The sequence below is a fragment of the Fistularia commersonii genome, chromosome 28, assembly GCF_037954325.1.
Source record: "Fistularia commersonii isolate RoL2024-O1a breed Wild chromosome 28, RoL_Fcom_v1.0, whole genome shotgun sequence".
Lineage (NCBI taxonomy): Eukaryota > Metazoa > Chordata > Actinopteri > Syngnathiformes > Fistulariidae > Fistularia > Fistularia commersonii.
The window spans coordinates 6,075,470-6,100,382 of record NC_141311.1 but is presented as its reverse complement, the minus strand read 5'-3'; the positions used below and the strand labels follow the sequence as shown (position 1 = coordinate 6,100,382).

General features: G+C 41.4%; 1 protein-coding gene across 2 annotated transcripts; it reads right to left on the bottom strand.

Annotated features, from left to right (window-relative positions):
* Positions 1 to 378: 378 nt before the first annotated feature.
* axin1 (axin 1) lies at positions 379 to 24,124 on the bottom strand. 2 transcript variants are annotated; one of them, XM_086176098.1, is made up of 11 exons: positions 23,996 to 24,124; positions 18,566 to 19,525; positions 11,085 to 11,225; positions 9,223 to 9,319; positions 8,107 to 8,244; positions 5,146 to 5,678; positions 4,789 to 4,953; positions 4,415 to 4,663; positions 4,097 to 4,204; positions 767 to 916; positions 379 to 661 (listed from the first exon to the last, which is right to left on the bottom strand). In XM_086176098.1, exons 2-11 carry the CDS (start codon positions 19,450 to 19,452, stop codon positions 535 to 537), a joined length of 2,595 nt encoding a protein of 864 aa, XP_086032224.1. In that variant the 5' UTR covers positions 19,453 to 19,525; positions 23,996 to 24,124; the 3' UTR covers positions 379 to 534. The 2 variants fall into 2 exon arrangements, with proteins under 2 accessions (XP_086032224.1, XP_086032225.1); XM_086176099.1 differs by lacking the exon at positions 4,097 to 4,204.
* Positions 24,125 to 24,913: the final 789 nt, after the last annotated feature.

Genomic DNA, 24,913 nt, shown 5'->3' with positions numbered 1-24,913 from the left:
AACAACAAAAGGATCTGAACGCCCTTAATTCTCCTGCTTCAATAGGATTGAAAATTTGCATTTTAAATACTTAAATAGATATAAATTTTTGTTACCCTTTAACACAAACTGTACACATCTGGTATCAATACATATAAAAATCACAAATGTGGTTACTTAAGAAAGGACACCCTCTGATATATTATATCAAAAATATGCAGCTTTAGTAGCACTTTTTTTCTTCTTCGTTCATCTAGAAATCTTTACAAGCTACGTTACACTCAGAAATCAACTGTGTTGTTGCTGCTAGTCCGTCACTGCAAAGGTGCTGAGTTCTTTAGATGGACTTCTGAGGCCGCTCCCAATCCCACACCCACCCACCCCATCCCCACTCTGGATGCCCGTCTCCTTTTTTACCCCCCCATCATCCACTTCCACTCAGCCGGTTTCTTTTCTGCTACCGGTCACAAAACACTTGCTCTTCACCGTCCATTCAACTCTTGGTCCAACGTGCACGCGTTGCGTTTTATGCTCCTGCCACCCACGACTTGCTCTTCAATCGATTTTCTCAACTTTTCCGATGATCTTCTCCTCAAAGATCGGCAAAATGGCGTCTTCCTCTCGCACCTCCTCAAAAACCACCCCGCAGTCGAACTCATCGCTTACCTTCTTGAAATAGTACCTATGGATGCAGGAAGCAAATAAGAAAATATTCAAGTATTTATATGCCAGAAAATTCAGAGTCTTTTCATGATTTGCAGGCCTTAAAGTTTGCATAGATTTTCACCTGTAATTTCCTTTCTTCGTTAGAAGTTCCTTGAACTGGCCCAGAGTGACTACCCTTCCTTTGACAGATGTCCGGTACGGTATAGGCTCGCCACAGAAGTAATACGCCACTGTGATATTTTCACAAGGCTGTTTTTTAGAGGCTTTATGTCTGAATAAAGAAAAAGAAAAAAAAAAAAACACATCACCATGAATAAATAAGAAAGCAACATTACTTTATATAATAAGGAGATTTCAGTTTTCTGTGTGCGGCTTTAGAAAAAAGACCAGCTAGAAAAAAAAGGCTTGTATTTCCAGGAGTGCTATGAAGATTAAATAAGAAAAGTCAAGGGGTGTTTACTGTGCATCAAACCAGAAATTTTAGCACAGGGATTTGCTGAACCCTGAGAGACAGGTTATCAAATTTAAACAATAATTGATTCCAGGATTTGATCAAGGTCGAGCAAGGATATGAGCAAATGCCTCATTGTTTACCTGGTTGTATAATGTTAATTGTTAAATGCTGAGCTTTGATAAGGTTTGAAAATTGGGGATTTTTTTCCAAAATTTACTGCTGGGTGTGATTGAAAACTAATAGTTACTAATCAATAGATAATTAGCCACAAGGGTGAATTGTGTGCAGCTAAAATAGCAAAACGGAAACAATTACAGGAGGGATTTTAGTGGGCGCGGCTCAACCCTGCTCGGTCCTGAGTAGATATAAACATTATCCGAGCGGAGCGCGTTGGACCAACCACGGATATGTTACATTCCAAGTCATGACTCAGGGCTCAGCACGATAACTGAAACAGCCTGCGTCCCCCAGGAACCCAAGAACTGCAGTACTGACACGACCGACTCGTCTCTGTTCCGCTCCGCTTTCTAGGCTCCTGGTTGAAAAATAGTTGGTCCCTGCAAGCTCATTAGTCTTTGAACAGAAACAAAGTCAGAAGAAGAATCTCACCCCATCTGGTGAAAAGCTGCGATTTTCAGTGTTTTAAAAAAAAATCCTCAGCGTTCACATTAAAAGACAAGTGGAAGCACTCGAAAAGTTTCAGAACTTTGAAACATTACACTCTTTGATAAAACACGGCAAAAGATAGTTGGAATTTTTTAACAGAGTCTGACATGAGCACTAGGCGCCGCTAAGAGGGTGCACTCTTCTCTTCAACACTTTCTTGAGAGGCAATTTCTGCTGAAAGATCTCTCAAACTCAGACAGACATCTCGGAGATCTCCATTATTACACTGCGTAGTTCTGGAAAAACAACCCATTTTGAGGCTCGATTCTTGGAGAAGACAATGTGTCATTTAGGAGGCACTCCTGTAACCTGTAGGGAAAATCTTTGATAATCAAAATGTCTGGATCAAAAACTGGAGCCACGAAGATGGGTTCAAGAAATTTGCCCACTCTGTGACCAGAAGGAATGGACTACCACCCTTTAACCTTCAGTGAAAAAAAACATTCTTACAGGTTTGCTTAATCCTGCTAACAGTCAAATAAACTCTACAGAAAAAAAAAATAAAGCTCCACTTTAGAGGTAGTCATTTACCTTTAAGCCATGTCTTACACACTTCGTTTTTTGCCAAGCGCTCTTCAGAGAGCATCAAACCGAAGAGGAAACTCGACATAGAGTTCAGCTCTTACTCTCCAAAAGCAACACTATTACTTCCTCTATGATCCTCTTGCTGGTCTCAATAGGAAAAATCCACAGTACACTGAAGTATTTCCTGCCATGGCTCGGGGCTATTATATATCGGCATACAAAATATTTTATTTATTTATGTAAAAACTACAGGAAAGGCTGCAGCCAGAGGTTCTATTTCAGGAATTTCCAATCAATCATACAATTAACATCCTAATTCTGAGGATGTAAATACATCCATCATATTGTACCTTCGGTGTTATTTGCCGCTGTTATTTCACCAGCATAGGCGATTAGGAACTCGTGGAGAAAATCAACTTTGCATGTCGCTTGATGATTTTTCACAAGTCTGATGAGATAGCGGCATTCAAATGAGCAAAAGTTCCAAGCGCATGGTAATAAAAAATAATGGCTATGTTACGTTACATTATTTGGCACTTGCATGTTGTCCATTAGTATTTCTGTTTTTCCATCTGAATGCCTTTTAGTGCATAATTGCTTGTTCATACCATTGCTGGTTTGAAACAAAAAGTCATGGGTCAGCCAGGGGCTGATCGAGAATATGTACGCATTTTTTTGTTGTTTTTTTTGTCCTACTAATAACGACAAGGTTATAAATAATTGCACCTTTACTAATAACACCTATACGAAGCCAGTGCAGCTGAGAAATTCATTCTGGTTGACACATGGTGCCAGATCCTGTTCATCATAATTGTGTTCCTCTGGGTTCCTCATTCATTCGTTTCAATGAGAATCTGTCTTGTGCATGTGAAGCTCATGCATCCCTGCTCCCGTTAACAACACGGTGGGCAGTGGCTGGTCGAGGCAGGGCGAGCTGCAGCTCAATTTACAGAGGTGACAAGAGTGGCTGTGGTAAAAGCCATTATTTCGAGTGAGGGTGAAAATACGAGCAATACACTGAAGCATTCATAACACGGGCTCATATTCCAGGAGCACTGTGCACATTCTTTACCCCTGGTTATAACTTTAACACTTTGCAGGCAGGATTGCTTTCTGTAGGACTTTGAAGACCAAGATGAAGACAATTTATTTTCTTTCTTCATTTCTTCCGTCTTATTTCTAAACCGCCGCCACACTCATGGATTAAGATGCAGACTTGGTTGCGTCCAGAAAAATGGTAGGTAACCCTTCTTTAGAAGCAGGCATTGCATAATGGTTCCACTTCCAAGGCTTAACCGGGATTGTGATATCCTTGGGTGTCCCTTGGGCTTAGCACAATGTTAAACCTGTTACCTTTGCCTGCGTGTTTTGTTCGATGTGAAGGTGAGTTCCAAACATTCCTGCTTGAAATTCAACTGTCCTTATCAAGCATGGCAGGTATGTGGTTGGGGCTGCGAGTGCGCAGCTTGAACTCAACCAACTCTCAGCGCAGGCAGCAATTGCAGTCACCACCACCTCCTGGTGTTTGTTTGTTTTTTTAACCCTGCTTCAAACAAACTACCTACACCCAACCTATCTAGAGTCTCATTGCAGCAAAAGCACATAAATGCACTCTACAGAATTCCATTAGTTAGGAGTGGCATTTCTAAATAATTATTGCTTTAAGTGGTTCTTTATAGATCCATAGTTGGTTGAGTGTAAACTATTATTGATCAGAATGGGAAATGAGGCAGGTAGCTGCAACCTGGGGGTAATTTGAAAGTAATAAGAAAAAAAGGGACCGGGAACAGGACACAGTGGACATACTCGGGCTCGGAGAGCTCGCTGTCAGAAACGGCAGGCACCACGCTGAGCGGAGGGCACAGTGAAGGCCTGACTGCGGTGCGGCCCCTCTGGATCACCTCCATCACATACCTGAGGGACCGAACAACCCCAGTAGTTAGACACAAGGTGGTCTTAAGATGCTCAAAGGCTTGAGGAAAAAAAGGGCAACTGCCTGATTATGAATTTACGAGGAGGACAGATGTGACTCCTTCCCTTGCAATTCAAGAGAAAAGGTTTCTGTTGAACACCTGCGCTGATAAATTGGACAGATAATCATTGCAGTGGGGCGGTTAAATTTACCTCTGCTTATGCTGTACGGTTCCCGACTTAATCTTCTCTTCTTCAAGCCGCCGGCGAACCTCTTCCAGTTGGGTGAGGGGGCTCGGAGCCGGATTGGGGGGCATGGTGGGATCCTGGATGAACGGATGAGACGGCTGCACGTTGTTCCGCAGCTGGCTGCTGATGCACGGGTGGTGTGGTCCCGATCGTTCGGCCGAGCCGAGCCGGGATCCCTCGTGACCCGAAGTCTTCTTGGAGCCAACGGTACTTCTGAAATGGAAAATAATAATTCAAACGCAGTGAAGTCAAGGTCTTTAGAGAAGTAGATCTATAAAAAAAAGTCTGATTGAATGCATAGTTCAGAATAGAAGAAGAATCCAGCTGTTATTACTGACCCATATGGGCTTCTCTTATGCCGAACCATTTCTTTGTGTCCTTCCATTAGCCACAAAAGGATCTTGTGGTTTTTCTCCATCTCCTCCGAAGGTCCTGCCACATCACTGGGCCGCAACTCCTCACCTTTCTTTGATATCCGTTTACACTGCGAAACACCTTTGCTACTGCAAAGAGAGCAGCTAAACTTACTACTACAAAATGGATCGTAATTTATACGAACCGCATTCTTGCAAATCGCAATCAATACCATGATACTGGAGATTTTAAATGAAATATTAAATCAAAGTACAGTATCAGGAACAATAATCAGATATGTTTTCAACACAGTATAGTTCGAACATAGAATTGATACGTACCCATAACTCGTATGTTCCACGCAGCTGGGTCCCATCCCATCTGCATAAGTGCGAGACTTCGATCCGTAATGGCTGGACTCTACAGCCCAGGGAAAGCTGCCGTGAACACGGACGGCTGCCTCGGCCTCCACTTGCTCTTTGGGCTTCCCGACACCTGTGTGGTGGACATGGTGCGTGTGTTTGGGGTGGTGCTGATGACCGCTCTCTCCTTTGAGTCCATGCCTGGATGGATGTTTAGCCTGGCCCCAAGACAGAGCCATTCCCTGTCCTGTCCCTTTGCCTCCCGGGAAACCGTCTGGTGAGCGGGACTTGGGAGAGTGACGGCCCGTCCCGGGTGACTGGCAGCCCGGCGTCTTCATGACCCGTTGGACATGTTCATCCAGGATGCTCTCGGGGTTCTCCTCATGAGCGTCTCTCAGAAAAGGGCCAATGTAGTTGATGTCAGCATAGCTATTGCTGTAATTCTGCGGATAAGTGCCAGGGGGGAAACTGTAATTGGACGACGTGGCTACGGTGACCTCACCTTCCTCCTCCTTTCAGGGAAAAAAAGAGAGAAGAATTATGAACAAAAACCACAAGGCACTGCAGAGGCCATCTATAGATTATGAAAACTGACATATGAAATTCAGCTAGATTATGCGTGTTGCACTCATCGCAACCTGCAGATGGCAGATTTTCACCATGCAATAACCACTGCGGTGGTTTGGAGGCCAAGCGGGAATCCCAAGTCAGATTTGTGAGGATCTATTCATGCGCATTCGTGTTGTTTCTTTTATTGACAAACGAACCCCTACAGCTTTCACTCTGAGTGACAGACAATCGTGCTGACAGAATCAGCTCCGGAGGGACCGGTGGTGTGGGGTGCTGCAGGGGTTTTGATAATGAGGCTCTGAAGGGGAAGCACGATGTGTTGAGTGGAGCTAAAAACTTAGCACTGGCTGTCCTCAGTCAATGGAGGAAAATCTGTGGAGATGTTACATTTTTGCCGCAGTGACCTTGCAATACAACTGACTGAAAGAAATTCTTACTGCCTCATTTGAAGCATCTGGGTGACATGCAAAAGGATATTTATCAAGATAAGCAAAGACTCATTTCAGTATCAATATATGAAATCCCCTCATCTAAGAAATACCCATATCAGATGAACCAGTCCATGTTTATATTTAAGATTTTTGACAATCAAGTTCGCTAGATAATAACAAAAAAAAGTGGTTTTTAGCGCTGATTTTAGTTTGTTGATGTTATCTTGATTATCACACACATACATTGGTGGGTTTACACTGCTGGCATTACCCTTTCAAATTTCTAAATGCATTGTTTCGTTGCAGTTGGAGCTGTGAGCGTCAGTTCTCTCTCTTTGCTACATATAAAATTTGAAACACTTGAATAGTCAGAGAAGCAGGGGAGAGAACAAGGATATAATGGAAAGACAACAGTAGGGACTTTCCTTTTATTTCTCAGCCAACTAAAGCGTTTTTAAGGTATTTATATACAAATAAACCTGCACATTTGAGCATGCCAAAGACCAGCTTTCTTCTAGCCCACATTTTAATTTTGTTTTTAGATATGTCAGATTTTAGCATGTTGGACTCTCTGAAGATTTACTTACAAATACATGAAAATATTATACATTGTCCAACGATGGATCAGCACATTTATACAGCCGGTATTAAGGAGACTTCCCATTTTATGGCACGGTCCACTGATATATTATCTTTTATCTAATACAAATAATTAACTATTCAGTTAAGGTGTCATGAACAATTTGCGATGAATACCGTTGTCCTCTGCATCGACATTATTCTCTTCATGGATGGCCGTGATGTTAGATCTAGGCCAAAGAGACCTATATGGTTTCTTTTCAAAAAATATTTTCCCGCATATAAACATTATACTCATATCATATTCATTATCTCTTTACACTATGGTTAAATGCTAAAACCCAAGTTCACATTTCTTTTAATCATTTGATGAAGGCGGTTATTTCATGCTTGCCTCCAGGTTTAATAAAGGAAACCTCAAGCTGTGTGGTAGCGGTTTCTCTTCCTACGGGGACAAAACATGTAAATTGTCTGCCTTGAGACTTAATACTTGGCTCTGTGTACTGAAGGGGACTTCATTTGTGGTAGCAGTGACTATTTCATCCTCGTTCAAGCGACATCAAACAGGCGGCACCGCTCCAGCCTTACAAGTGGCTGAATGCGCAGGTGCTCCATCTGATTCATGGACAAAGCCAGATCGCTGACAGGCCAAGGATTGAATTCTCCAAGTGATTCATAATATTTTTTTATTCTCCACTTAAATGGCTGGCCTCATTAATTCCATTAAGGCTAGGCAGATTCAAGCCTCCTTTGTTGGTGAAAAAAAAAAGTTTAGGCCCAACAAACAGACACACGTCTCAGTTGTTGGCTCAGACCTGAGCTTTACCGGTCCCTCCCTCTTGTGGGGTACGAACACATTCAGCAGATTCTCCTTAATCAACAGTCTGTCCATACAACGGCCCTTTGACGTAAGATTTTAAGGATGTCTTTCAATGTACCAAAGAGGAAAAGAAATATGGAGAATTTCAGAGCGATCTGAACTAAAAACTTCACGTGCTAACACTTTTGCAACTTTTGCAATGTTTCATTATCCTAATAGCAGGATTTGAGCACAATGATCTAAAATCAACAAGTTAAATTTGATCAATATATTCAATATATTGCAAATGTTTATTCAGAATATAGTCCACACAGGAGGCTGTTGATCTAACCGTCTAAGATCATCTCCAGATTCGTGCTCCTTCCCGACAATGCCACTTATTAAGGTCAATTTAAACGCACACAATGCTTTCTACAGTGAGCCTCCGCTTCAGTATTGCTGAAAGAATGGGGTAAACACGCAAAAACAAATTCAATAAAACACAGTGTCCAGTTACGAGTGTCCTGTGGGCACTGATTCACAAAGTATGAGCGAACATACCAATCGTACTCTCTGTAGGCGCTCCTCCAGTTTCTCCTCGGCCTCTCTCTCCCTCAGCACCCCTTCAAGTCTGCTGATCAGGTCTGCAGCAAACCTCTCGGGCTCCACGTGGATGTCCTTCGGAATTCTGTTTGTGCGCTGGGAAGAGAAACGACCGGACCTTAGGAGGATCCCCATGCGTGCTGCATGATTTCAAAACAAAATATATCTGAAAAATAAAACTGCCCTCTTATTGTGTGATTCAGTGAATCCTGAACAGACAAACAATTCCTTTAAATAGTTATTTGTTTGTGGCAAGGGTGCAAAACGAATATCCTTGAAAATATTCTACACTGTTAGAAAATAATATCCATGATATGTTCCACCAAAAAAAAAAAAAAAAATGAATAAATAAAAGGTGCCCTTCCTGTTTTTTTTTCCATTTGAGGGGTTTTTAAGCAGACACCAAAATGACGTGACTATAAAAAAAAAGGGAAATATTTATTTAATGATTTTTCATGATCTTTGCTAATAGTCATGGGCATTTTTGTTGAGTCCTAATTGGCCTTAATATTACCTTGCATTGGAAATCCGTATATATAATTGAATGTAATTCCATATGTGTGGTTATATATGTAACTGAAATACAATTTAGGTCGAAAAAAAGAAAAAAGCGGCCTGTTAGCTTTCTTAAAACAACATTATTGTCTGAGCTGGAAAACAAGAGGGTTCCACTTTAGGGAATGGTGTTCTACGATAGAAAATCCATGCATTCTAATGGGAAGCTACACGTGCAGGTTTAATTTGACTTTTTACTCCAAGACCTAATTAGAGCCTGGCTTTCCTACCGAGAGACAGCCTACGCCGCTGAGGGAGGCATCAAGCTGTCAGGTTAAGAGTCATGTCTGCTAGGGTTTCAGTGCACACAGCTTAGGAAATCATCAAGCTGTATTTAGACATCCTTCTCTTTTTGCAATCACCTATTCTTACACTCCATCACACACCCTGCAACACAGCAGAACTAAAATATGCACATCCTGTGGTAGAAGTGAGGAAAATGTGGCAGACAGTTAAAAAGGGAAGAGGTGTAGAGGCAGAAACTGAGAGGGAAAGGGAAATAACCCATGAATAACTCACTGGAATATGAGGTAGTGGCACTCGCCCATTTGCTTTGGCACTTTCGTGCATCTCCCGGCGATGCTGTTTGTGGTATCTGTAGGGTGGAACCCCATCTCTGGAATTAACAACAGAGACATTTTTATAAACATCCTCATGAATAAACAACAGAGGCAGCTTTGAAGTCCAAAGCTTTCCACTCCATTTTTTTTTTCTTTTGCCTAAAACCAGCATCTATTAAGCCTTGATAAATCGGTCGAGCAGGACAGGTATTCTCACAGGCTCACTGTGTCCCCTGCTGAACCACAAGTGGTCCGGATGATTAAAGTTGCATATGACTGCATCTGTGGACATGTAATTCCACGTGGTACCAATCGCAGCTTCAGCCTCTCCTGTGCTGAAATCTCCGGACCAATTAGCTGATAACGGTCTATAAAGCATTTTGCTTCAGACTAATTTACGACCACTCGTTTGAGCTTCATAGTTTCTTTGGAATTGTGCCCCAGCGCCGAGAGTAAAATAATATTGAAATTTATTCTCCGACAGATGCTTGATCTGGACGCCTATATCAAATGTTTAAAAGTTATCCCTTTTTGTGCAGACTAGGAGCAGCTTTTGGCTTGTTGTCTCTGATCTGAATCAGAAGATTTGTGTCTTTTCCTTGACTTTTCCACATGGTTTTGCTCAGAGAATATCTAACAACGCTCTTAAATCTTCTTGTGACCGCGCTCACTCCCCTTGGGAGTACGCAGCATTTCGAGCAAGATCCCATTTCATAAAGAAGGAAGATTGAAATTGCAAAAATGGGAAAGAACCCGATATGCTGGATATGCCAAACACAGGAGGTTAATGCCTCTCCCTTTTACTGGGTCCAGGGTTCAATGCTCAGTACAGGATGAATAAATTGCTTCAGTCACTGTTTGCCGGTGGACATGATTTGTTTTGTTGGTGGTAGAGCCGTTGAGATGCCGGACAAATTACCTCATTACCTCTTAACGCCCTCCATATCCAGAGGCTTTTGAATTTCACATGGAAATTAGATAAAGTGGTGTGTCCATCTTGATTTATAGGTATCTGTGGCATCTATGGATCTGGCTTTCTCTGTATTTCTGTGCATTCACACAGACGGAATTCACACACTGGCTCCTTTTTTTTTTTTTTTTTTTTTTGCCTTGGGCCCTGGGTCGGATCACAATTAATTCTCCAGCTCGCAACCAGAAACTGTTGGTTTTTCTCAACCCCACCCAGTGTGCCAAGTGCACCTAGCTGCAGGGTTATTTCAGCTATAAACTTGCAGCGTACGCTCAGCGCTTGGGTCAACCGGAGGTTGGATTATGTTCCTATCGCCGATGAACAACTCCAGAAGTTGTTTGGAACCTGACCCTCACTGTGCCAAGACCGCTTTCGACAAAAGGTCGACGCAAAGTGCGTCAATTGGGCGATGTTCAGATGTTCCCACACAAACTGTGGCAAGCTGGAAAAGACACGGAGTGAACCTGATAGAAATGCAAGTTTAAAAACACCCCAAGTTATTGGCGGAAATAAAGAGTTATGAACTTCTGCCTTGTAAAGGGAAATACAATTTAAAATATTGAAAACCAGTTTCTGTGCATGATGCCAGTGAGTTGAAGATTTCTAATCGGCATCACAGATCTATTGTAACAGATTTTGTGCTTTGACTAAAGGCCAACAAATTCCAGCGCCAGTGGCAAAACTCAAGTAGCTCGTGAATCAGTAGAGATTGGCTCTTTTTAATATGACCAAGAACTGCTATCAATATGGAGGTGATAGAATCCTTGAGGGTTATCTGGCATTTCTGAATAGTTATTACAGCTTAGACGGCTGTATGTGTGTGTGTGTGTGTGTCATGAGAAAATACATACACGCTGCTGTCGGTAAGGGAAAGCGTGTCTGCGTCGCTGGACATACTCTGCTGCTCACTGTCATTAGCGCTGGTAGCGGGAGCCATAGCGTAACCAGTGTTGACATAGTATGGATTGATGGGCTCCCGACAGGATGCATGTCTGGAAAAATTATTTTCAAAACAAAAAGATGAATTTTTCACAGGCAAAAATGTAAAACCACACTTTTTACAACAAACCAAAAGTCACATCAGTAGAAAACATATTGTCTTTGTAGGTGGAATTAATTGATTTGCAACCATCCTTCATGCTCGGTCAGCTCTTTGACCATAACAAAAAAAAAAAGATGCTGTAAATAATTTGATTTGAAGTTGATGCAAAACACTTAGAGACAATTCATCCGCAGTGCGACATCACATGAACGAGACCAGAAAAAAAAACACTGATCCTTTTGTATTGATCCCTGCTGAAGCTGCAAAATTATAAAATGACTAAATTGAATCAGACATTCTGATGAGTGTGCAGTAAAAAGTATAATTGTGTAATGTTTCCAGAGACACAAGGCAATGTCACCATATGTATCTCTTAGCCAAAGAAATATCTGTCTTCACATTGTAATGGAGGTGGGGATTTAAAATGGCCCAGGATTAATTTTCTGCATGAAATTGCTGTCTACTGCCATCTATGCTCTTAATCTGTATGCTTATCTGCCAAGAAATGTGTTATAAAATGCACCTGCATTTAAATGAAAATGTATATTGGACCCAACAGGATAAAATGTGCAGCTTAATTGTCCTGCTGGAATTTAAACCAGGAAATAAACTAGATGTCAGGGTAAAATTTACCTAAGGCTGTCTAAGAGACTGCCCAGTGTCATGTAAATGCAGTTAGCCAGAGGCCTCACTAATTCCAAGAAATTGGGTCACATTACACCTCTCCCTAAATACCTGCAATGCCTTCCTGTGTGTCAAAGGACAGATTTTACATCATCTATTAAAGTCTCAGTTCTAAATACATCTTTCATCTACTTGCACATAATGAGGCATCCACACATCTCAGGTTCTCTGCATGGAAATTAGCATTATTGTCATGTAGTTTCCATCTTATTACTTTACCATGAGGTTAAAAAAACAACCGTCGGTCAGTTATTAGCCTTTACCGCAGCTTTTAAATACATTTACATTATATTTTCTTCTACATTGATAACTATTGTTCTTACATAGCATTCTTGAGATGGAATGTGACAGTGTACCCCAAAGTATAGAAGGAACAATGAAACTGAAACAATATAAAATAAACTTCAAGACATTAAAAGATGCACTTCCTTGACTCTCCTGAACTTTTTCATGTTAGTAACAATCACCAGTCCACTCCCTGAACTGGCATGTACTTGGAACCCTGGAACATAATTGGCTTAGGTATTGTTTGGGTAAGTAGTTGCTTCTTATGCTTCACCTCTCTGCAAATGTATTATAAATCATTATACTAATCAATGTTTCATGAATGTAAAATGACCAAGTTTATCTGAAATTCAAACGAAATACAAATGGTTTTAAATTTTCAGAGGTGATATGCATTGAGATTGAAAGCTAAACATCACTGTGGTCATCGTGGGTTATTATGAAAGGAGAAAATATGGGTACATGCGGAATCGCAATTATAGTTGAATAGCTGAATCTCTGTTTAAAACTTGCACGATCTGAACTTTTCGTGGCCCTCCACAGACATTCTTCTCATGTGCGCTTAACACGATTGACATGTTTATACATGGCTTATCGCAATTGACATGTTTATCAACTATTGTGACACGGAGTATGTGCGCTACCAGCAAGGACGCCATACGTCGAGTTTTTGTACATTTTCATTTTACTATCAGAGTAGAGTATACTTGGGAAAACAGCAGGGTTTAACTGCCAATATTATTCTGATGCAAATCCATCAGAGAACACAGAGAGATTCCTTCGGCACCATTTACATTCTCAGTCATTGACATTGCAGATCATACTTCTAACAAGGCTTCGTACACATGAATTATAGATGTTAGGCATCATCTCTTTATTCAAATTGGAACTCCTTATAGCCCCCATTCCCTGCTTTCTCCCTGTTTAGAATGCAGAAGCAGCCCGAGAGGGGCTCAGAACGAAACCTTTGTGACCGGCCCACTTTTTATTAGCATCTGTATTCAACAGCTGTGAATAGTACAATGTGTGCGAGAGCGCTGTGATTTTTTGTAGAAAACAAAACTTCTTGTGCAACTTTATTTGAGCGAATTATGGTTGTACTTGGCAACATTCTTGATAATAATGAATGGAAGAAATATCAGTAGGAGGAGGAAAATGTCAATGTGATTCAAGGTGTTGCAGCACAGATTAAATGATTCATCTACTGTCCAAAATTGTTGCCAGCCCTGTAAATTGCATGAATTCTCCAAAACATTGAAACTTCACTCCTGCAATATTGGATTTTCTGCTGATCTGACATAATGTTATTTCTTATTAGTAATGTTTTCTTTTTTTTCCCCAAATGACGTACAAAGGCATCTATAGAATCATGGAGAATTTGATCCTTAAGAAAGCATTTGCTTTCAAATGGAGGGCTTCATCTAAAAAACACCATGAAACACAAACCTCTACCAGATTTAAAAGGAGAAGAAAAAAATAGTGTTTAACAAAGGCAAATAAACCGTTTGGCAGGCTGGGCGCTGTATGAGTGTTGCCAGGCTGCGAAACACAGCATGCATAACTAGAACTGATTTACGTCGACAATCAATTCTACTAAACGACTCTCCGTTTCTACACCTCGCAGTCCCATCAGTTCCACAGACATACTTCTGCTCATGACCGCGCACGTTGTTGTTCCAACGCAAGCTGCAGCTGAAACTGATTTATCCCTAAACAAACCAATGCTGACAAATTCTGGAGAAATTCTGTCCTTGTTGGAAAGATTAAACACAGCCTGTGTTTTCTTCAGGTCTGATTTTATGTCCCATTTTGCGCCGCTTTGTGCCGTGGTTTTAAATCGCTAATAATCCAGCTGAGGTCTGCCAAACATCACACATCACGGCGTCCTCAGTTGCCCTAAGTATAATTAGAATTTCATCTTCAAACCACTGTGAAGACTCTTCTCTGAAGGCTGAGTGTAACTTAGACAAAATGATGCTGTTCACATTAAGAAAAATAGTACCAGCAATGCAGATATAGTAGCTCCCTCTTTTAAGTAGTCTTTTTCTTTTTTCATAAATATGATCTAAAAGACTATCTAATGTCTTCTGTTATAACCCAATCTTTAATTTTAAATGTTATTTAAAAATGAAGCGTGTTTTTTCTAAACCACTGGCCAAATAGTAGATCGCTAAAATAATGATGTGGAAATATCCTCCAAGCAGCATTTGTCTTTCTTTAATATGCAATACAGATCCTACTGCCCATGTATGGATCCCCGCAGTGCTCAGCTTTGTTTTGCTTTGAGATGTTTCTCTCATGTGTTTCCAGGACGCTTAAAAGAAGAAAAAAAGGAACACTAATCTCCAGCAATTGGCTTTTGTGGTGCTTCACTTTTCAGTTGCCTCTCGCAGGTATTGACTTGAAAGCTGCACATCAACGCTGGATGATGTAATGAGATGCGATGAAACTCGACCACAAAACAGTAGGCACGAAACTTAGCACAAGTCTCCGTCTGAAGTGTGTGTCGTGTTTCATCCACAGGAGGTTTCAAATGGAGCGTACCGTCCATCAGCCGAATTCCTGTCCTTTGTCAGCCGAGCGCTGCTGCAGCAGCAAAGATATCGTCACATTTCTCATCGCCAGTGGCCTGATTCTTTATCGGTGATGGGGCTAATAGTAAAAATCAATGATTATAGCAATTAGAGGTGGTTATTTCAGTATGCTAAAAAAAAAAACCATCAAAACGCAGAACTAATTCCTATTTATACTTATTCAATATCATTTTCTGCACCAGTTCTCTGGGGGCGTGTATCTTTCCCCACTTTACGGCTGCTAGAAGAATTATTCTTCAAACCATCAGGGTTAAGACTTGATAGTTAAAGGAAAAAAACTTGTACACAAAACTTTTGCCATCATCCTGCAGCACAGTAGAGATTACGGTAGATCAAATGTGATTCCTACCACTCCAAAAACAGCGTGGTAAGAGCGGACTAATTTCCCGAGGCAGGTCTGGCCTGGTCTCCCTAAGTATGTTCCAGATTTCTACGAGCGTGTTAAAGAGACTACTGTAGTCACACTTTCCTAGACCTACAACCTACTGCATCAAAAGTAACAGGTTCTGAATTCAACTGAGACTCCTAACAATGTAAACAGGCGACATGGCGGTGCTGAATGGCATGTTGAAAAGAAGCAAACCTAAGAATTTTACGTTTGTTGTTTTAAGAAATGATATACTTGCATGCTGTGATCGTACGGACTGTTTTGTGGCGACGGCGTCTTTATTGTGTTGACAAATATTCCTCTAGGAGTGACCAACAGCATATTCTGGCTTTCGAGCGCCTTAGCAGTTATGGTGTGAAATTAGATCTGTGTGAAATACAAAGTTGTGATTGGCCCAGTATTTAACTAATAGAAATTGATAGAAATGGAGCCAGACGGTTCAGTGGCCAAGCTAGGTAAACTAAAGAATATTCACTCTAAACCATATTTACATTCTGCAGGAATGGCACAGTATGGATTAAACAGCATTAATTTATTGGAATCTTCCTGTTACTTTCTATGCAGCTTTTGATCCCTCAATTATCCCTGACTTATCCTCAAAGGAAAAATGAAATTGGAAAAAAAAATTTATAAAATAAAATATTCGGATGCAAATAAAAAAGTAATACTTTCCATCTGCTTTCAGTGCCTCTGCTCTCCTTACTGGCTTCGCTCTTCACCGCTGTCCTCCCAAATACATTTTCACTTCTCCTCTCTTGTCCTCCTTGCCTGCTCTCCCCACAGGTTTTCACATCTCGTCCCCTTTTCTCGCTCTTATTCTTTCTCCCGATTTCCCTGTCACTTGGCCCTTTCCTGTCATCTTCACTTTATATGCCCAAACTTTCTCCTCTCACCAATTCCACACTCATGACACATACTCTCCGCTCCACTCCACTTCTATTTTTCGCTCCTTTCTCACACGCCATCGCATCCCCTCCTCTTGTCCCGCTTCTTCTCCCACTTGCCTAGTTTTCTGTCTCCGCTGCATGGCTCTCTCATTGTCATGCTGGCTAATCCTACATTTTTAAAAAGCCTCACATGCAGGTAACTTATGTTTGATCAGCATCACCATTATGACATATAATCTATTACTTTCCAGTCAGAGAAGTTAAGGGGAAATGACAAGACATATCAGAAACATCACATCTGCAATCCAAGAGGTCACAGCCTCAACTCACCTACAATGAATTGCAATGTCACTGTAAAAATCACCCCGTCAATGGAACACAAAAAGAAAGAAATAAATCAGCTAAATGCCGCAACAGCGTACAGTTATGCATCATTCAGGTTCACCCCACCAAAGGCGTGACCTGGTCTCTTTGTTCTTTGTAAATAGATATTGTGGATTCAGCACTGACCACCTGTCGACGGATAAACAACAGAACAACATCCCTGTGCACTTTATACAGATGGCAAGGTGAATGCAGTAGAACAAGACCTCAGACTCAAAGTGGCTGTGTCACAAGGAGGGGAAGTGATCCTGTAACATGGCCATGATAGTATTATCTATAATGTGAAATACAATAGCTTCTACAGGAAAAAACCTTCAATCAAAAAAATCCACATAGGACCTCATCCCTCTCTGGTACTGAGCGGATAGCTTGTGTAACTTGTGGGCCATTTAATCAATCATTCTTATAGTTATCAAACCACTAAACCTGAAGCTCCACCTGCTCTTTTCTCTTCTGGTTTTCACAAGGAAGCATTTCTGCTGAGCTATTCTTTCAAAACACATCTTGCAACAAATGGCACGCTAAGTTTATGTTAACAGCAAAACTCGTTCAAATATATAAATGTATCTTTACATTAGTAGCGAAGAATTATCCGATTATCGTTTTCTATTGTGTGGATGACAACATTATACTAGTGTTTATCTAGACGTAAACACTCGATCACACAATTCACAATTCTAGTCGTGTGCTCAGGGAAGCGCAACAACTGTGGTTGTAGTTGTAGTATATCTAAAGGATAAGGAATTTAAAATTTTGCTGTTTCTTTTATTTTTGGGGGTTCACTGACTTGTGAAACGTCCTGCAAAATGTTACAGAAGTTAATGTGACACAGTCACTATCGAATAAGCCAGTAGCAGAAAAGATTAGGAATGTTAAAAACCTGATTCCTTTCGATTGGATGCTGAACACCTTCCTCAAACAATCAGTTTACATGAAGTTTCCAGTATGAAGAATTGTACTTTCATCAGCCAACAAAACAAACAAAAAAACCTATAAACGGGGATGGGAGTCATTAATGTGTAATGGTTAAAATGCGCCAGATGTTACAATGCTACTCATGCACTGTGCATGAATTCCACCCTTTTTTTCGCCCCTCCTTTAAATGTTGCCATGAACTAAATTACCTTCTGTTTCCAATATTTAAGGGAGAAAAAAAGAAAATACATTAAGCAGATTTGAATCGGAACTACAGCAAACTTGTTGTTTTACTTTGAAAAACAAAACAAGGTGCCACGATTTAAATTACAAAATGAAAGGAAAATAGCCTTAAGCAAACACTGTCTTGCAAGTAGCAATGTAAAGTAACAAAATTAAGTTGCTGTCTCACTGCCGAGTATTTCATAAAAATCATGAAAACTGAAAATTCGAACAAACAATGACATGAGGAGGAACAACTGCGTGCCCGGGATATTTTCATATAAGGTAGTTATATAGCTTTAAATAATACATTTACTGTTTTACTGCACTGCATTTCAAATAAAAAGCAAAAAAAATGAAAACAATAATAAAAGACAGAATAGTCGGATCTCTATATTTGAATTGTATAAGAATTTGCTGTTTTTATATTATGTTATTTATACGCTTGATAAAATGCCCTTTGGATATATTGTGTGCAACATTTTTGAGCCTCAGCCCGGTACATCCAAAAACTTCCAAGAATGCAACTTTAAAACTAAGAAGAGGAGGGTAGAATGGAGAACAACTCGGGATAAGTTCACCTTAAACAAATGTTGAGCCTTTTCATCAACAACCTATCCAGTGGGAAAACCCGTTTCCCAAACCACCTCGGCAAGAAATACAAAGACGGCTGCTTCAAGCCAATAAAAAACAAAGGAAACAGCCTCCACAGCCTCCAACACTTCCTCACCGCCACCACTGCGAGCACCTTGAATCACTTCACACATCATCTTCCTCCAATCTTAGCTGTCTCTTATGCTACTCTTCATTTTGAAGCTTTAGGCAATGTTCGTAGCGCTGAGGGGTTTGAGGTTTATTTCTAATTCAGCATTTTGCAGGGAAAAATCTGTAGTTAGAGTTGAAAGATCTCTATATAGCTGCGAGGATTTACCTGTACTCGTGACTGTCCTGGAATCGGGCACTGTTGGCAACACGCTGCGGTGCCGTTTCCATTAGCAGCTTCTGAGTAAGCCTGTTGCTCTGTGTGGGGTCACGGTCGGGCTGCTTCTCCGACTCCTGGTCGCATCTCCACTCCTCATTTTCATTTAATGTTGGCAAATAACCGGTCAGACTCTTTCCGTTACCAGAAATAGGGCTTTGATTGCTGTACAGCTTGGGGCTCTCGCCTCCTACTCGTGTTTGTTCCAAATATATGTCCGACTTAAGGAATAAAGGGTAGGTGTTTTCCTCCATCATGGTCTGGATCTCAGTCTGAGCTTGGTCAAACATTGCAGGATCAATGTGGAGTTTCATCACGCAGTCTTTGATGAAGGACTTAGTGGCCGGTTTGATCTGCCTAGAAACAATCCCATTGTTGTCCAGGATGTACTTCTTGTAGATGGCTTTTGCCAATTTTACCCGCTTTTCCTCGTTGCCTTCATTGGTTTCAAGTTTACGGAAGCCACTGCATGCAAACCAGAAGTCCAACATGTCAGCACAGCCTTCCTGCTTGAGGAATTTCCCGAAGAGATGGATGCCGTCCTGGTCATCCAGGAGGGAGTGAAGAGACTCTGCCCATTTTAAGTAAGGGGGTGTCGGGGAAGCGCTGCCCTCTGGCTCGTAGCCCAAGTCCAAGTCAGGCCGCCTGGGCGTAGCAACAGAGGCCTCACATTTGAGGCTGTTATTCTTGCTGACATTGTTGTGCAGGCGTCCGTCACTGCACACCAGTTCGCCCTCTTCCCCGGGGACTGGAGGTCTTGGAGCATCTTCAGTGAAGCTGCCTCCCAGGTCCACTACGAAGCCCCCTTTGCTGCTTATGCTCATAGTCCCAGCATCCATATACCACGTCTCCGTAGCGCCCACACTGCACAAATAAATCCAGACCTCTACTTATGCCACAGCATAAAAACTCCTGCAAGGAGGAAAGATAAATCATGAGATGCAGCTTCATCAACTCGAGAGGTAAACTACTGCTTAATTTCAGAGAACACTGTTACGACACTGTAATATTTATGAAAGGAGAGGTAGAAAAAATATCTATGCAGAAATCTGATCACAACTACAAGGGAATTCATGATAGCAGGTCTCAAGCGAATATGTGCCATCAAGCTGGTAACCAGAGGGGTAGTACCAACTGGGATTTATTTTTTAAGCGCGTTTCATTTTGCACAGCGAGCATTTCCATGAAAAAAAATCATCAAATGGCCAGTTTTCTGGCTGAGCATTAAAATTAATGCAAATTCTGCCCAAATCCACAGGATTCACGAACGATAATAAAGCCTAATGTGGAGCTCCCCTATTCAGACGCCATGTTCTGAATATGAAAAATTAATAAATTCACATCGAAGAGAAACTGTGTGAAGACTAATGAAATTACCTTTAAAAAGTGTTTTAACGCATGAAACTTTAAACTGCAAGAATAACCCCGAAAAAAACAAACAAACCACACACGCTCAAACCACATGCTCTGTGGTAAAACTACATCGAAAATACCATTATCAGGTCCGACATTGACCTAATTCACTTTACGGATATATCAACCCCAACAACACCAGCAATTCCACAGTTTTGACTTAACCAGTAAAGCACAATAGTGTTTACTTTTATTTCCCAGCTGCAGCCGATTGTGAGACAATGTGCACGAGCACGCAGGATTAGCCGATTGCTAAAACGGTTTTGTAGCAACTGGTCAATGACATCTGAAAATTTTGGATTGAGCACTGAGAGCAGAACAATGTTAAGTTGTCAGTTAGATAGTAGTAAGGCGTCTAATAGCTGTTTTTGAGTTTTCAAAATACATTCACGTTAAACTGATGCAACGTTTCCATGTATAAAACTCCTCTGTAATCACCAGCCCCTTCTGTCACTCTGCAACTCACTCAACACTAGTCCTCCACACTGAGCTGACCTACTCAGATACAGCAAATCTTAAGACATTGGTAAACATGTATTATCATTCTAATGTATTTATTTTTGGGTTCAGGAATTTTTTTGAGAGGTTAACCATTCTTCCTTGCCTTGTAGTTTACTGGTCTACTATATAGAACAAAATAGCAGTTCTTCTAGGAACTCATTTAAGGAGCTCATTTAATGAGGAAAGACACCAGTAACATGAGGACCATAATCTTCTGTTTTAGTAAAAGCATGTTTTCGAATAGCTTCTAAGCTGTAGCATTGCAACTTTCTGGCGGGAAACAAAAACAACTTACTAACAGAAGGTGAAAATATATAGTGATAATCACGGTGATTGATTTTGTCATTATAATTGTTTTGAGCACTCATGTATTTGAAAACATACATCTTCAACCCCCCTAAAAAAAACAAAGAAATGTATGTATTGAGATGGCTATTTGGTAGAGTGGTCACTTCTGACTTCCAATTACTGGTACTTCGGATCTACAGTGACTGAATTGCACTTTTTGTGAGTCGCTTTGGATAAAAGCGTCTGGAAAATGACTGTAATGTCATGTAATGTATTTAAAAATATGTTCAAACTGTTTATACTACCAGCTTGTTTTCGGCTAAAATTGATTCTGACGGCACCAACAACTGTCACTGAAAATAAAAATCCATACATTAAATATCAGTTATATCAGTATATTAGTATATCAGTTTTGGCAGTTAGAAATCAAAATTTGATCATAGTAGAATAATGTGGCCTCATTGATATCTTTTGTAGACTCGGGCAACAATCTGATTGAGCTCATTTCAATGTGGTTTGAAGGCCTATATATTTGTTTCAGACTGAGTCATGTCCAGCATTCTGTGGCAGTGTCATTGTAATCCAGGAATGACTGCGGCCCGGAGGCACCTTCAATACCACCTGAATTATGCTGTGTTGTGAATACGAAGCTTATTCCTATGAGTAGCATCTAACCAAACGACTGCAAAGTTATTACTATTTCATGGTGAGAAACTCACCTGAGGTTTTTACAGTAGGAATTTATCTTGCTCTGATCTCTACCTGAAAGGACTACCTGTGCAAATGATTACTATTTATTTTTTTCACATCTTTGAATGAGACAGCCTTTTTATTCAACGTCATGTTGCCGAGTCCCCTGCAAAGAGCCACACCTAACCATTTTACAGGACTGAACATCTACTTCAAGGACACATCACAATTCTCGTTTTGTTCCCTGAGCTTTTCTCACTGACATGAAACCGGAGCCTTCAAGAACATTGTGTTTCATCATACTTGTATTTCTGAAAGGATCAATAACCTCTGTAGGTAGGACTATTATAGCTCCATATTTTTTTTTAAGACTAGCAACAAGATGTGTTTGAAAATGTAACAAATCTAAAAGCAAGGGTAGCTGTCTCGTCCGAGTGTGAATCTTTATAATTTTCCCATATCTGAACGCACTAAAACTCAAAGCCGTCTGATAAATATTACATAAGACATTTTTGACGAGAGTTCACTTTTTGACAGTTGCTGGATCTGTATGTAATATTTGATTAGAAATACCAACGCCGGTGCAGTACGACGCTCCCTTTAGGGCACACCCACACCCTGTCTTTTCCAATACGGTTACAAATAATTCCCCTGATTGCACAAAGACTGTATGTACCGCTCCAACGACAACTGGTCTCTGTGAGCATCACGCCGGTCCACGCTTGACACGCTTCGCCAGTTCTGCAGATCCCTCTCTACTCATGGGGTTATTTTTAAAAATAAAAGCACACCTCGTTGAGTACCGATCAAAATATTGAAACCGCCAATCCATTGGTATGATAATTGAATATCAGTTATTGGGATGTTAATGTCTAACCAGTTCTGCTCTCAGTGCGAATATGAGGCCCTGTTTGCACCTGACATGAAAGTTATGTTGCAACGGCTGAAGTGCAAACACACCCAAAAGCACATTTAAGAACATACTGAGATCCAATCGCTCAGACCCGACCGCATTCCTTCTACAAGTGGGAACGCAATGCATTCTGGTCCCGAAGACAAGATCTACGTCAAGGGAGAGCATCTATGCCTGCCGATCCCTCCTCTTGCCCTTTTTCAGTCTCTGCAGAAGGTTAAGACTCCCCAGACACAACACCGCCCAGTCTGAGTGTGTCTATTCTCTATTAAACTGACAGCTGTCTCTCATTCAAGTAAACTACCTCAAACCAAAGTCAATTTCAATCACATCCCTTCCATCACTCAATCAGGATCATCATCTCAATTCTGCATTTGAGAAATAATCGCCAGTCAGGCTGACACTGTTTTTCAATTATAATAACTCAACATAAACCAGCAGCATGTGGCCTCCCTATTTCACTCCCCTGTTAACACCAATCTGGCTCCCCCTTCATCCGGGCACATCATCTAAAACAAGAAGGCACCTCCTTGGGAAGGATAATGAAATGTCACCTGAATAAATGGGAAGCGTTACGCATGAGATAATCCAAATGATGAAATCCTTCTGCCTCTCGGTTCCCCTTGACGTCAGAATCTCCACGTGTGATAAGAAAAAGAAACACACACACGGATAGAAATAATGTTTTAATCGCAAAAATTGGAGGGACGGGGGTTTAAAAAAAAAAAAAACGGGTGTGAGCGCGTCTCCAAGCCAGGTGGAAAGTCACACTCCTGGATCCACTCGCGGAGCGATGGCCGTGGAAACGGGGGAGGGGGTTAAAAAATAAAAAATAAAAAAAAAACAGGGGTGTGAGCGCGTCTCCACACCAGGTGGAAAGTCACACTACTGGATCCACTCGCGGAACGATGGCCGTGGAAACCGGGGGGGGGTGCTGGGAGCGGTGATGCGGCGCCGGTTTCGTCGGCCGGGGAATCCGAGAAAACGTCCGGTAACGGAAATGAAAAAAAATAAATAAAAACTGCTGCAGTTCCGCTTTGAAGTGCCCCCCCTTCCCCACTCCCACTCCCACTCCCTCCCATCACATTCATGTCTTGGCCTCTCCAGAATGAACAGAACAGCAGCGGCGGGTGGGGGAGGGGAGCCAGAAACAAACTCCGTGCACACACACATATACATTCACATACACACAGGCGCGCGTACACGCATGTACACACGCTTACACACATGTACGAACACATACACACACAACCAGGCCCTTCAGCAGCCGACCGACAAGTGCACAACTTTGTCACACTATTAATATTAGCGCTTCCTCGGCGACCAGCTGATAAACAAAGCGCACGGCGTGACGATCGCAAACACCACCCACACCAACCCACTCGCGTCAGAGGACACGGAGGGAATCCCACACCCGATATCCGAACACATTTTTTTTTTTACAACCAGCAAAGCGATGGCACATATATCTCCTGACTACCGCAATCTCTGAGCTGTCTGACAGCAGGGGGAGACGAAGAAGAAGAGGTGGAAGGGGAGGGTGGAGGGGAGAAAAAGTGCCACGAGAAATACTTCACCCGTGGAAATGTCCTCGCTGCCTCGGAGCGCATCGGACGGTTGGAGCGGCGCACGTCGCCGCGGACGGTGTCATCGCAGCGAATTGCAAGAGTTTATAAATAACAAAGAGAGTCGGCTCTCCGCCTCTCCATGTCTCTCTCTCTCTCTCTCTCTCTCTCTCTCTCTCTCTCTCAGATGATGCACAGCGCCTCGCCCGTTCACTACACACATTACCACCGGTCACACACACACACACACACTTTGAGAGTTGTTTCCCCCTACCTCAACTTTGTTTTCAAATAAATTAATTATGAAAAAAAACAACAACAACAAGGGTTTGTCGGTAACCAACCCATGAGTGTGTGTGTGGTCACCCTCTATCCAAAATATCCAAATAAAGTCTCATACAGCAGCACCCTCTGGGTGGGAGCAGCCTCTTCCCTCCCAGGAGTATAAATAAATATCTCTTTTGGAATTTATTTATAATCCATCTTTTCTTATGTGTGACTTTAAGCTGTTATACATAAAAGATAAAATGAAATCCTCAGAAAGGGTTTTAAAGAAATAACTCAGTGATGCCTGGGTTTGTATTTGTGTAGTTTGAATCTGAACCAAGGCCCCGTGGACGCCAGAGTCTTAGTTTAGTATTAATTCTAGTGTGCACGGCAATCTTTAGGACATAATGTGTTTGAAAATGGTGATATTTTCAGGAAGAAATCCAGGATCCATAATGCTTTAGATCCAGAATGATCCAGAATAAAAGACATTCTGGTGACTTAACACCTGGCAGGTGATAATAAAATCCACAGCTTGGACATGTTTTGAAAAGTTTATTATTACTATCTCTTTTGTTTTTGTTGTATGGTTGGGAAAAAAACAACAACATGAAGGTTAGTTTTGTTTTAAGGGGATCTAAATGAAGACCTCTGTGTTAGCTG